The 15,181-nt window shown below is 31.6% G+C and overlaps 1 protein-coding gene across 1 annotated transcript in view; it reads left to right on the top strand.

Moving 5' to 3' along the window:
• Positions 1 to 11,608, top strand: part of LOC106470138 (DNA topoisomerase 1-like) — a 26,664-nt gene extending 15,056 nt beyond the window's left edge. The window contains exons 10-18 of the mRNA XM_022398723.1: positions 946 to 968; positions 1,537 to 1,681; positions 2,550 to 2,693; positions 3,332 to 3,586; positions 4,586 to 4,700; positions 4,918 to 5,045; positions 7,458 to 7,552; positions 8,693 to 8,842; positions 9,445 to 11,608. Coding sequence (XP_022254431.1) covers positions 946 to 968; positions 1,537 to 1,681; positions 2,550 to 2,693; positions 3,332 to 3,586; positions 4,586 to 4,700; positions 4,918 to 5,045; positions 7,458 to 7,552; positions 8,693 to 8,842; positions 9,445 to 9,547 — 1,158 coding nt within the window. The 3' untranslated portion in view covers positions 9,548 to 11,608. The remainder of the gene's footprint in view (positions 1 to 945; positions 969 to 1,536; positions 1,682 to 2,549; positions 2,694 to 3,331; positions 3,587 to 4,585; positions 4,701 to 4,917; positions 5,046 to 7,457; positions 7,553 to 8,692; positions 8,843 to 9,444) is intronic.
• Positions 11,609 to 15,181: the final 3,573 nt, after the last annotated feature.

The raw sequence follows: 15,181 nt of genomic DNA, 5'->3' as shown, positions 1-15,181 counted from the left end.
CCTGCCTTGGTACCGCATGTACATGCGTCACCGAGCAACCTGCCTTGGTACCGCATGTACATGCGTCACCGAGCAACCTGCCTTGGTACCGCATGTACATGCGTCACCGAGCAAAAATTCAACTTGTGGATTTTGATATTAAAAAAAGTACTAAAAAGGGTTAAATGTTATTTGTCACTAGATAATTGATGCTTTTCAAGAACTCACCTAAAATTTAATTGCGTGCTTATAGGGTTAAAGAAATGCAAGATACATTCTGTTTTTTTTATTGAGTTTATTCATAAACTTATTGATTATAATAAGTGAAATTTTAGTCCATTCCACTAACTTACCACAATAAAATCATTTACCCTTGAGGATTGATAATTATTTTGTTACATGCCATAGGTCCAGTTCCAAAATCAGATGTAATATTAAATGTTCTCTCTGAAGTCATAGATGTTTCACTATACTCAGACCACACAACTTACTTTCCTATGTTTATTATTATATCCTCAGGTTGAACACGTCTTTTCAACATGCCCATTTTTGGGTGCTCACCACGGCCACGGAAGAGTCCTGGAGGTTCAACTTTAAAGTTTCCTATTTTCTGTTTGTGTCCATCAACAATGCAAACCCCATACTCCTTTTGAATTTCTTCATTCTTTTGTTTTATTTCCTAAAGGAGACAATTTTATTTTGCAAAAACAGAGCAGTCACATCATTCTATTTATCATAAAAACTTTACAGAGCGCTTTGAAGTGTGTCGACAGAAATATTATAGAAGGATATAATTATAAACATAGGACAGTAAGTTGTGTGGTCTGAGTATAGTGAAACATCTATGAGGATATAATATAAACATAGGACAGTAAGTTGTGTGGTCTGAGTATAGTGAAACATCTATGAGGATATAAACATAGGACAGTAAGTTGTGTGGTCTGAGTATAATGAAACATCTATGAGGATATAATTATAAACATAGGACAGTAAGTTGTGTGGTCTGAGTATAGCAAAACATCTATGAGGATATAAATATAAACATAGGACAGTAAGTTGTGTGGTCTGAATATAGCAAAACATCTAATGAATGGTTATAATTGACAGTTTTGTTTTTTATAGTGATATGATAATCATGGGTTGGTCTCATAAAAAGTAGTATCTAGAAACGCATGATTAAAATGTGAATGTGCATGTATAAACGCATGCACGCACTAGGATTTATGTATATATCTATATATAAAGCCTAGTCTATCATTTGTTTCACCACTAGTTGGATATAGTTTAATTAATTTCACAATTTTAATGGTTTAATCTTCGTAGTTTTGAATTGAACAGATAAAGAGAATATGAAATTATGAGTTTTTTGAAAGTGTGCAACTATCGTTCATAAAAATGAGAGAAATTACTTTTTTCATTGAAAATAACTAAAGTTTCATAACAGAACCAACTATTCTGTACTTAAGCACTTGTTTGTATATACTGTGCTCAAGACACTTGCTTTTTAATACCGTTAATCCAGGTAAAAAAATCATTGGGAATGTTTCTTTTATATAGTGAAGCATGTGTCCCTAAGCCTCCCGAGGGACACAAGTGGAAAGAAGTTAGATACGACAGTACTGTTACTTGGCTTGCCTGCTGGGTAGAAAACATTCTGGGCTCCACAAAATACATCATGTTAAATCCTAGCTCAAAGTTAAAGGTAAAAACCTTTATTCTTTCTGTAAACATTGCACTGCAGTAGGATAAAAGTCAAAAATTGTATTTGTTTATTAAAGAATTTTTCTATATGATATTTTGTGAATATATATCATAAATTATTATATATTTCATGTAAAGCTCTGAACATGTTTTAATTTGAGCAGTATTAACATGCTTCTTCATCATAGTTTTCCTTCTTTTTTTTTTTTTTAATAATATTGCATGTATTTTTTTTTTTTTGAAATACTTCAATTTTGTTTTGTAATGTTGTTAATTTTTACAAAAAATTATATTCCTAAGAAAATTCAGTTTACTTTTCTGCATGGTTTAAATTAATTACATTTACTGCATAAAATTCCTTTATAAAATATTTACTTTGCCCATACTGGGAGAAAGTTTTTGGTATTTGTGTGAATTTGTGTTTCGAATGCAGTTCCTCCAGTAAAGTTTCCTACTACAAATCAATATCTTTATAGTTTCTCTTGGAGGTGGTGATGATAACTTAATGTGATTTATGGTTTAACAAAAACAAGCATAGCAATTTTTAAATGAAACATTTGTTAAGTTTTTTCATATAATAGTTATTAATAAGAACTTCCAAGTACAGTTAAGGTGTATAAAAAAAATGTATCTCACTATATCTGCTATATCCAATGCTGACAAAATGTTTCACTCAATACCAAGGCTTTTCAGGCCCGGCTTAGACATGATGGACAATAGTGGTAGAGTGGATTAAGTTGATGACGTGTAATTTTTCGTTAATATTATTTACAGTTCGACACATCATAATTTGGGTAATGATGTTTTTCTTTACGCTATATTTGTTTACAGTTACGGTTTGTGTAAACTTATTTAGTTTTATCCCATAGGGTGAGAAGGATTGGCAGAAGTACGAAGTAGCTCGCAAGTTGTATCAACATGTTGACAGAATCAGGAATGGATACATGGAAGATTGGAAGTCAAAGGAAATGAGAGTTAGACAGAGAGCCGTTGCGCTTTACTTTATTGACAAGGTGAAAACTAACCTGTGATTATATACGTATCTCTCTCTTATTTAATTAGTTAGTTAATGTTGCTTTAAACTATTGATATTATGAGCCTTGAATTGAACTCATTTAATGCTTATCAGGAACCTGGAAAAAATTAAGGAACTTGAAAAAATGGTAAAAAAAAAAACTATAAGCTACCCCACCTTCAATATCACAAACTTTTTTTTCACATGCAAACCATAATGCTTAGCTATGTTAGTTATTGGTATATTTTATCATACTCTTGGTTGGTCACTTTGTTATTTTAAAAATATCTAAATTATTACATTTGGTAGGTTAGTTCAAATATTTTTTATCTTTAAGTTTCAGTGTCCTCATTTGTAAATAATTTTTTCAAAATTTGTAGTGTATACTGAAGGAATTTAGATTTTTTAACAATAAAGTTTAAAAAAACAAAACTTTTATTTCAACCTACACTTCATTATTGTGGCATCATCAGGATTAATAGTACAAAATCTGATTGATATGAAATTATCCGTTATTTATTAAGCTGCTTTTGTTTTTACGTTTGTTGTAAGATACTTTTAACAATTGCCCTCGAGTAACTTTGTTCAGAATTCAGTGTAAGAAAGTAATTTCAAAGTGTAGTCTTTCCCGTACAGCTTGCCCTTCGAGCTGGTAACGAGAAAGAAGAGGGAGAAAGTGCTGACACCGTTGGTTGCTGCTCGCTCCGTGTCGAACACATTACCTTGCACGACGAGAGAGACGGTAAAGAATTTGTGGTAGAGTTTGATTTCCTCGGTAAGGACTCCATTCGTTATGTCAACAGTGTTGCTGTAGAAAAGCGTGTATTTAAGAACCTAAAACTCTTCATGGAAAATAAACAGCCTGGTGACGACCTGTTTGATCGTCTGAGTGTAAGTTCTTTAGAACATTTTAATAATAGCTTGTATGACTAGACAGTTTTTGGTGTTAGGAAAATATGTAGTTTATGATAAATGAAGAATATATTTACCAAGAAATTGTCCAGCTTCTTGCCACTAACATTTATTTATTTTTATCTGGATGAGGGGGGGTTGGGAGTATAAGAACAGATAGATTTGTGTATACTGCAACAAAAGTTACTTTTGGGGGATCTCATTGACTTTTCCTTTTTTATTAGTATTATTAGAATTATTAAAGGGGGGTAGGAACCTGTCAGCTTATAGTCACTATACCACTTTAGTGTAGGGGGAGGGAGAAATGGCTAATTTTATCTATATGTGTGTGACAGTTTTAGTCTGTAAGAAATTGCAACTTACTTTGACCATCAGTCTTTGTTCACTGAGTTGTATAAAGGTCTTTGGACACTGAGTTGTATAAAGGTCTTTGCAAAGGTTGTCTTTGGACATTGGGTTGTATAAAGGTCTTTGCAAATGTTGTCTTTGGACACTGGGTTGTATAAAGGTCTTTGCAAATGTTGTCTTTGGACACTGGGTTGTATAAAGGTCTTTGCAAATGTTGTCTTTGGACACTGGGTTGTATAAAGGTCTTTGCAAATGTTGTCTTTGGACACTGGGTTGTATAAAGGTCTTTGCAAATGTTGTCTTTGGACACTGGGTTGCATAAAGGTCTTTGCAAATGTTGTCTTTGGACACTGGGTTGTATAAAGGTCTTTGCAAATGTTGTCTTTGGACACTGGGTTGTATAAAGGTCTTTGCAAATGTTGTCTTTGGACACTGGGTTGCATAAAGGTCTTTGCAAATGTTGTCTTTGGACACTGGGTTGTATAAAGGTCTTTGCAAATGTTGTCTTTGGACACTGGGTTGTATTAAGGTCTTTGCAAAGATTGTCTTTGGACACTGGGTTGTATAAAGGTCTTTGCAAAGATTGTCTTTGGACACAGTAATTTAGAAAAAAAATGATATTTTTTTCAGACAACTGTATTGAACAAATACCTCAATGATTTGATGGAAGGATTAACAGCCAAAGTTTTCAGAACCTTTAATGCCTCAAGAACACTACAAGAACAGCTTGAGCTCCTTACCAAAGGTGAGAAAGAAATGTCTTTGTATGAATTACTAATGGCTGAACCAGTCAGAACAACTAATAATGTGTAATATAGCTCAAAATATTTGTTTCCTTAAATTGTGCTTCCCGCAAAATTTCACCCTTGATGTAATAGTTGGCTGTAAGAAATATTAAGTAATTTTTAAGTGTATAATATTAGTTTTATTGCAAACTAATATTAATTTTTTTTTTCTTTAAGAAAGTATGTCACTTCCTGAAAAGATGCTAGCATATAACAGGGCTAATCGTGCCGTAGCCATCCTTTGTAACCATCAACGAGCAATTCCTAAAACTTTTGACAAGTCCATGCAAAACCTGAAAAGCAAGGTATCGTATCTGATTTAGTAAAACTTGCTGTTGTTCAATGTCTGATAAATCCATTGTACAAACACTTGCTGCCAAGACCTTCTAAACATTTTTCACTCGAGTCCAGTTTGTTCACATGTAGGATTATACAATCACGGAGTGAGCAAGGTGGAATAAGATACTGAGAAAAATTTTGTTAAACAGAATAGTTTGTATTCATTTCATTTTGTTGCTTTCGTACTGTTCTATTTTTCCTATACTAGTAATCAGACTATAAACTTGATAATTTTGTCCAGTTTCCTAGGGTTGTACTTACTTGTATTTCATGCAAAAATACATGTAGCTTTCAAGCAAACAAATTTTAACATTATAACATCTTTAGAAATCTATTAAAAACTGTGAAAAAATTCCCAGGTCCATGGTTAGTCTTACAACAGTAGTGTGGTCTCAGAAAATATTTTTTAATTCAAATTTACAATTTAGAACACCAACCAAGCTAGAATTGGGTTAAATAAGTTGCATACCTAGTCAAGAAGACAAAAGGGTACCAAAATCTTGAAAACTGGTTATCCTAATATCCACTAGCCTCATTTTATTCAATAAATCCGAATTTTCTCTTTCTGTTGGATAGTAATAATCAAAATAGCAAATGTCCTAGGAGGAGCATGATGTATGGGTTTTACTTTCTGGTTTTGGTTTCCATAAATCAAGATGCGAAGCTGCTATGAATTTATATTTTAGCTTGGGAATATCTAACGTATAAGTGGAAAGTAAATCTAAAATGAACAATTCGGAGTAAACAAGTGTCATGTGATACAGAGAAGTGAAAATTGAGAATTTATTTCAATATTTTCTTTTGCAATTAAGAAATTTAAACTTGCATAATAATAAAATTTATATCATAAACTAAACTTTTATGCCAAGTTTGGTTACATACATTGATAATAAAGTTGTTTAATTACATTTTGAATGTAACTCTGTTATAATAAAAAAAAAAAAAAAAGTTATAATGTGCATTTTGACCCACCCTTGCTCAGGGAGTTAGTTGTGCTGTAAATATTATTACATGTACCATGCAATGCATATACTTACTTGGCTTCCTATCATGTCCTGTGAAGTTGGTGTCTTGAACATGAAGTGCGTTGTTAGCATGGAATAGTTTAAATTGTAGTTCAGTTATCATAAAAAAATAATAAACTAAGTTAAATAAATTTCTGATTATTACTGTTTCCAATTAAATTCAAGTAATCTAAATACTGTGATTTTTCATTATTTTATATTAATTCAAATTTTTTTGGCTTAATCAATTTAGCATCACAGCTCACAAAAAATAATCAACTCTGAGAAATTAGTGTTACCTGTTATTACTCTTTTTCGATTATCCCAACTATCCTAGTGTTGTGAGAATAATTGATTATTTGTGTGTAATTTATTAATATTCCCAACCAATCAGTTACTAATTGCAGGTTAACACATTTGTTACTATAAAAATTTTGTAGCCACTGTTTAATGAACTGTCATTTAGAAAATTACTTTAACATAAAAATACAGTTGCATATCATTATACTTTTTTTTTCATGTAAAAGTAATCTTGACTTATGTTACATTGAAATCAAATTTACTTGGATTTGCACTTCTCATATGAAATTTCTTACTGTTACTTCTTGTGTGAAACCATTTTTGTAGAAATACAAAACTAAAGATCCTTTAGCATATTCCTATTTACCCTAACCTTAACAGTGCTCAGTTTAATAAAAATAAAATTCAAATATGAAATGTTTATATTAGTATGTTATCGTTAAGGATCATCTGTGTTTACGTCAGTGTGTTATCGTTAAGGATCATCTGTGTTTACGTCAGTGTGTTACCGTTAAGGATCATCTGTGTTTACGTCAGTGTGTTATTATCCTTAAGGATCATCTGTGTTTACGTCGGTGTGTTATTATCCTTAAGGATCATCTGTGTTTACGTCTGTGTGTTATTATCGTTAAGGGTCATCTGTGTTTACGTCTGTGTGTTATTATCGTTAAGGGTCATCTGTGTTTACGTCGGTGTGTTATTATCGTTAAGGGTCATCTGTGTTTACGTCGGTGTGTTATCATCGTTAAGGGTCATCTGTGCGTACGTCGGTGTGTTATCATCGTTAAGGGTCATCTGTGCGTACGTCGGTGTGTTATCGTTAAGGATCATCTGATAACTAGATAGCCCAGTGTGGTTTTTATTTTCATGTTATATGTTAAAATTTAACTTGTAGGAATAATTATCATCTAACTAAGCATACCATGTTAAGGTATCTGGTTGAGTTAAACTTATAACCTAAGGTTAAATACACCAGTAATGATAATAACAAATATTTTCTATAATGAATTAGAATCCTGGTTCAGTAGAAATTACCAGTTAAATATGGTGTTACGTGTTATTTTGTTGTTTCAGATTGATGAAAAACAAAGCCAGATTAAGGAGTTTAAAAAGGAGTTAAAGGAGGCCAAAAAAGCATACAAAGCCAGCGATGCTGCTAAAGATAAAGTGTAAGAAACATTTCAGATTAATATAAACAGAATTTTTGTATTAGGTTTTTATTCTCAGCTGACACAAAATTTGGTCCTAACGAGTGCTCTGTTTACCTAAAACTACCATTGATTGGTAACATTTCAACGAAATTTGAAAAACAATTGAAAACGGCCATTACTAAATGTTTTCCTGCAGTGAACCCCTACTGTGCTTATTCCACACGTAAGTTGTTGCCTGCAACACACAAAGTTGCAATATCTACCACGCAAAAGTATGGTTATTTATGAATTCTCGTGCCACTGCAAATGTCGGTACGTAGGTCGCACTTCACAAAGATTGCAGGAAATAATTAAACAACATGTACCCACATCCATAACAAATAAGAGTGTGAAAGAAAATAATTTACCATGTTGCTCCTGTAAAACAAAAGTTCTACCACCAAAATGTGAATCAGCGATTGGCCAGCATTTACTACTGAACCTGACTTGTGCTGACAACTACACGGATAGCATGTTTGAAATTATTGCAAATGGTCGGTCGACCTTTCATCTCTCTATTTTGGAAGCCACCTTTATTAAAACACACAAACCTGTCCTTTGCCACCAAAAAGAATTCCTATACAATCTACACATCCTTCACTAGGTCTGTGACATTTCCTGATTGGCTAAAGGACACGCCAATCAGTGATTGCTTTACCGGCTTATGCTGATCTGACTCATTTTATAAGCTGTACTATTTCCTATAGATCATTTTCCAGACGATTCTGCTATGATTAGTGTCTAGTGAAATGCTTCAGCTGATATTTCTTTTGCAACATCTCAACCAACAATTGGTCCAATTATCAACGCTATTTTCAAGTTTTGAACAAGTAGAGTTGACTTTCAAGATCTACATGAGCCGATGTTTCCATTTATGAACGTTATATTAAAATATGAGATCTGTGCAAGAACTCAGCTAACAGATGTTTCCGTATATCAAAGCTATCTTCAAGTTTTGTACAACGAAAAACCTTTTAAAATACATTTTATTTATTTTCTATAATTTCTTTACAATGGTACTGGTGTAAGATAACTAAGTGTTGATATTCAATGCAGTCAGAGCAGCCCATGGTTATGACCTTCAAAAATAAAAACTTATTTAATTGTATTTGTCATTAGAGTCTTGGATCGCAAGAAAAAAAGATTGGCACAATTAGAAGATCAACTTAGAAAATTGGACGTGCAAGCTACAGACAAAGAAGAAAATAAACAGATAGCTTTAGGCACCTCTAAGTTGAACTATTTAGATCCTAGGATTACTGTTGCATGGTATGTATTCATTAGTTGTACTATTTAAAACCTAGGATCACTGTTGCATGGTATGTATTCATTAGTTGTACTATTTAAAACCTAGGATCACTGTTGTATGGTTGTGTATTCATTAATTGAACTATTTAAATCCCAGGATTACTGTTGCACGGTTGTGTATCCATTAACTCTCTCAGCTCAGTCCCAGGGACCAACCTTGTAACCATCTTGTGCTTGTTATAGTTTCCATGTCATAACTTTTAAATTATTAAGCGTACTTTCACGAAATTTTGTATATTATCAGTAAACGTTACAAGGCTTTCGTACATAAAATCTCAGATTTTTTTTTATTAAGTTTTAAAATTTCTTAAGTAATGTTTTTCTCATACCTTTTTTTTTCTCTTCTTAAACGTTGACTATCCAACGTGCAAAATAATTTTGATTGTAAGATTAAAAATAATTGTATACATCAGAAAATTTTCAAGTGTCACACGTGCAATTTTTTTAGAAAAAACTTTATATAGTTGTATAGAAAAATTTTTATTCATCATTGTATATTGTCAGATTAGCCTAAAATCTAATTCCACCATGAACTTTATTTTATTTCTTTATTTGTTTTGTAGGTGCAAGAAATGGGATGTGTCTGTTGAGAAGGTCTACAATAAAACTCAAAGGGAGAAGTTTCGATGGGCTATTGAAATGGCCGGACCAGATTTTATATTTTGAACATTTTGTTCACTGTTAACTACTGACAAAAAAAAAAAGCCGTGAAACTCACTAGTCAATAGCCAGTCTATATTTGTTCTCAATGCTGGTACCAACTGATATTTTTACTTAATCTGTGTAATAGTGTAACTTTTGCTTAAGTATGACAGTAGTGTTATAGAACTAGATCCCCAGACTATGACGGGAGGTATTTCTTACCTTGATTGGTTCCATGTTGTTCAGAAACAACTCTTCTCGACTGTTGATGTTTGTTCTTGTTATCCGTTATTAAGTAAAGTTTGTAAAGGTTCTGATATGATAGTCTGTTGCTAATTCTTTACATGAAGAACATGGAAAAAGAACTTAACCTTTTAAGATCTAGTGCAATAAGAATTTGTAATTTTTTCCATGCGTTATTAGCTGAAGCAGTATAATTCTCGCCAGTAGCTGTAATCTAGTGGGAAAAGTCAATTGTTCTTTTTAAATCTGTGTATTATCAGACTAACTGAACCAGTTTCTCGTTGTTTTCTATTTCAAATTGTATTGTTCCTTATTTATGTCTTGATCTGTATTGTTCTTGATATTTATGTATTAGTAAAACTATTGTGTGAAGGGCATGTTTATTTAATGACGTATGTAGCTAGATGTGGGTTACATTTATTAAGAAACAGAGGACTTGTCAAACTTCGAATTTATTAAAAGGTGACAAGGTGTATTATTACACAAATTTTGATATCCTTAAGCTACGCATTAGCTTTATATGTGTTGAAATTTGTGATATTTTTTTCTAGTCAACTCTAGCATGTACGGTGAAATATGTTCATAAATATGCACTCGGTTTTAAACAGTTCCTAAAGTTTGAAAGAATTCATTGTTATATAGCATATTCATAAAACCAACAAATAATTATCTATACTTTTTGTTTCTATTTAACTATAATGAAGATTGAATCTATGACGGATAATTTCTGTGATAAAGAATATCTCGAACACTTCCAGTTTTGTTGTATTCTTTTCGTTTGAAACTATTTTTGTAGCACAGTAACAGAGAAATTGTGGATAATACTGGATAGTGGATACAAATTTCTTTGAAAGATGTGTTGTTTCATTCATAGACTATTCAATATGTATAAAAGTAATAGTTTTGTATTTTAGCATAGTCTTGTAGTTATACTATGGGACGTTGAAAGAGCTAGTGTACTCGAGGAACTGGAAACGACTACAAAACTTGGGTACCAATAATAGTTCAAAACTTTAACGATGTGAATTTTTATACTGATTCTGATCTTTTCTTAATAAACTTACGATGATAGTCTCTGTTGTAAAATTTGTAACATAATTAAACTTACTTTCACAACCCATCCCATATTCTTGTTTTTCTTCAAAATATGGTTTAACAGTTTCAATCAAATTTGGCTTATAAAGAAGTCAAAGAATATTCAGGTGAAATAAAACAGTCGTTTATTCTATAATATATCAATGTTTATTGGTAATTAAACAAGGTTTCATAAAAACACAGGTGGTAACCTTTGTGTTCCGGTAGTGTTAAAAGTAACGAACATTTTTATGAATTTAATGACGGCAATAAAAATAAAATGGCTACTTTTATTTGTAATTGTGCGTGGTGAATGTAACACAGTTGTTAGACTTCTAAATAAAAACATGGACACCAGTAGTGAGATTTCAGAATTATTTCCTTTTAGTGTTTATAAAATATTGGTTTGTAATACATATGCCCAGAACTAAATGTTCCTTTTTGAGATAGTATATAAATGTATTGTTACCATTATTCCATGTTTATAACACCTGAGTGTATGTATAATACGTTTTATGTCAGTTTGGGTATGTTTGCATCTAAAAAAAAAAAAAGTTCAAATTTATTTTTAATATTCTTGGCCAAAATGTAGTCATTCTTCTTAAGTTTTTAAACCTAAGGTGTAAAAACTGTAAGTGGCAGTAAATTTTAAACACTAAATAAAAAATCTGAAGCAAGATTTGAAAAAAAAAAACAATCATAATGAACGTAATGTACGAATTCGATGTTACCTGAACAAAATGAGATTAAAAAAGTTTTTGGATAAAACTTTCTACTGTCCAGTTTCTTGTGCCAATAAGTTATTTCTTACTAAATAATTTTTGTTCTTGTTGGGATTTAAGCATTCATTTAGAAAATATTTAATTTGTACAAACAGAAATAAACAATTTTGCAGTTATTAAGAATATTACTTTTCAATTTATGTTTCTTCACAGTTTGTTCTTTAAATCCTTAAAAACTATAATTAATTTCCCCCTGCTCTGTCTTTTCCAACTTTAATAAAACCATTTTGTGTTTGTGATTGGAGCATTACACACACACAAAATCTCCCTTAAATCCTGTTGTCTGGTAAATTCTGACACCAGTAACTTATGCTACCCACAAACTACTGGTTTGTTTGTATACACTTACAAAAGGTGAGGTTCACATACTGAATCGTATTGAGTAACTGTTGCAAATCTTGGTTTAAAGTACTAACAGAAGAAAATTGTGGGATTCTTGTAAAACACATTGAAACTCCCAGCTGTAATAAGCAGTATTAATTGCAATATTTGGGATATTTCAGTTAATTTTATATAGCGATTTGTATGTTATTAAGAGACCTATAACCAACAGTTATGGATTTGCAAGCAATTTGATGCACAAAAATGTTCTTTAAAAGCTCATTGGGTTTCAGGTGAACCCTACTGGTTTTTACGATAGAAAGATTCAAGAAAAGTAATTTAATAAATTATTATTTCGTCTGTTTGAAGAAAAAAAAAAAAGTTTGTATTCTTGCCGAATAATTTGTTATTCTTTCCTCTGCGCACGCACACAAAAAACTGTATAAAACTATTTTGACAGTAAATATGACAGTTCTGTTACACATAATTACTGGCTTAAGAACAATATGGTCTTATTGACAAAATATTTAAATTGCTGTTTCAAAATATCCTAACGTTATCCAGTAACTTAAAAAATATTTTTTTTTAACGGAAACTGATAATAGGTGCTTAAACGATTTTATAAACTAAAGTTGAGTAAGAAAATATTTTTTTAAATATTTTAACTCTTGTTTTAAAAGAAAACATTCAAACCTTTTTTTAGTGTGTGTCAGGTTGTTTCTTGTTGTAGATTATAAAAGAAAATAGCTTTAGAGATGTAGCACAAATTTATTTTGCTGTTTTAAAAAATATGAAATACAATGTTACATGTTTGTTGCTTGGCATTGTCTAATAAACTGTAATTTCTGCTACACCAAAACTCAATCATGTGCCAAGAGCTAGATTAAAATGGACCTCAGTCTATTTATTGCATTAATTAAGAAGGTTCTAGCAATTAAAATTAGCTACATTAATTAATTAATTACAATCTGTATGAGGGGCAAATATAAAGTGGGTACAGATACATCACAAGCAGGGAATATAGTTTTCAGTATAGAATGGGGAGGGGGGTTCTGTAATCAAGGATGTAAATGATTTATATGAAAGTCAAATGTTTATTTTTTTTAAATCTGAAGAAAATGGACTAGAATATTCGGGTGGTCATTCAATCTCCTTCTCTCCCCCCCCCCCAAACAAGTTCATAGCAAATTTTACTATGTTTTTTTTTCTCTTTCGTTACAGAATTCTGGGTAACAACCCAAGCAAGTGATCTTTTCATTATAACAAACTTAAAACATTGTCCTGTTCTGGGAAAAAGTGGTATAGCACATTTTACTGAAGGGGGATTGGTAATTCTCGAGTGCCCCTGGCTTTCTGATGAAATATCTACCAGATTCAGGTTCTTAATGCATTTTGTTTCAAATGATTGAAAACATGGAGATTACCCAGTAAATATTTCCAGGAGTGGCATATAAAGTACTATTCATGGGGTTATGTGGTAGAACAAACTGGAGGTCCAGTATGTGGCAACTAATATCAACAATGACAGTTTATTACAGAATGGTCTGTAGATATTTAAAAAGTATTTCAGTTTCGAAGAACATCTATTTGTTTTGCTAGTACCAAGAAGTGATAGATTATATCACCGCTTCTAGGATCTTGAGCACTAGATGAATATGAGCTCCCCAGAGTGTCAGAATCACGTTAGTTTGTGGTTTGTTTTTTTTTTGCCAGAAAGCTACCTTCTACATTTAAGCTATGAGAACTTTGTAAGCTTTGTGGTCAAATTGTACTTGGAGTAACTTAAGAATTTATTATAGGTGCTTTTTTTCCTCCTAGTCTATCAATTCTTCAAAATTTGGGATGGCAAATGTTCTTGTTTTTTAATAGTATCAAGATACTTCTCATAATAAAATGCAGCCCGCCATGGGTATCGAAACCCTGTTTCTAGCATTGTATGTCCAAAGACATACCGCTGTACCACTGAGGGACGTAACTTACAAAGCAGGGATGGCTTTAATGAGTTGTTTTGTTTTTATCAAAAGACGTGTAAGGGAGGATTGGAGAAAAAACTGGCATGTTATACTAAGGTTACGTTTTTAAAATATTCTGTGTTCCTTAAATTTGATATATATATATATATTGTTACTTTCATTAAAAGTATTGGTCATACTATTTAGTGTACCGAATACCGTTATTTTTTAATTTGATCTATTTTTTTATTAGTTTACTTTTTTAAGACTGTTTTAATTATTATTAATTCCTAAGCTGGCCGGACATCCTGAGATATTATTGGGATTATGACCGAAAATATCGTTAATAGCGAGGGTACTCAACTGATTAAACAATGCATTCCAATTTTTATAAGTAGAAACGGAAAACAGGTGTATTTCATTAGTTAAAGTGTGAGGATATTTTGTAGTATCGCATGGATATGAACCCGACTCGCAAACTCTGAAATCCATAGTTCGACAAAAGGGTAACCTTGTGCCCAAAATAAAGAAATGACTTTTTTTGAGTGTGGGTGTGTACCTTCAAAGAGCGAAAATTCAAATAGCACTGACATGCAATTTTATTTAATCGCTTTTGTAATTAACTCGCCTTAATAATGGTCTTATGAAATGAATAATGCGTTTAATGGTGGAGGTGGTGTTTAAGCACAAATCCACGCAATGGACTACCTGCGCAAAGAATTAAACCCTGGATTTTAGCATTGTAAGTTAGTAAACTCATCACTGACATGGGGGACAGTTTATGGTGTTCATAAAGTATAAATAAGCCATACTTTGCAAGTGTTTTGTGCTTAATTTTTCATGAAAGTTCTAACGGAAATTCTGTTATTTTTTATAACATGATATATGTATGCAGATATATTGTTGAAATTTGTGATATTTAAACGTGATTGGGCATTCCTATTTGCTCTTAGGAAAACTTTTCCTGACATAGATTTGATTAAAAAATATACTAAAGGTAGAATATATTCTAACTTGAAACTTGGGAATCTTAAAATAAATTTCATTCGCGTTTAATACTGTAAAGTTCATACAGACACGAAGTTAGTATTACACAATAAATAATAAAGTAATATATAACTAATGATAAAAAAATGTTTTTTTATTCCTAAACATATTTATTATAAAAGCCGATGAAAACAATCCCCAATGTATTAAATGCTGCTACAAAAAATATCAAAAAGCCAAATTTAAAGCATAGACCTAACAATGAGAGAATTAAACATAAATTTTATTCTCGAAAAATT

The sequence above is a fragment of the Limulus polyphemus genome, unplaced genomic scaffold, assembly GCF_000517525.1.
Source record: "Limulus polyphemus unplaced genomic scaffold, Limulus_polyphemus-2.1.2 Scaffold3843, whole genome shotgun sequence".
Taxonomy (NCBI): domain Eukaryota; kingdom Metazoa; phylum Arthropoda; class Merostomata; order Xiphosura; family Limulidae; genus Limulus; species Limulus polyphemus.
This window is presented reverse-complemented; position numbering and strand designations above follow the sequence as displayed.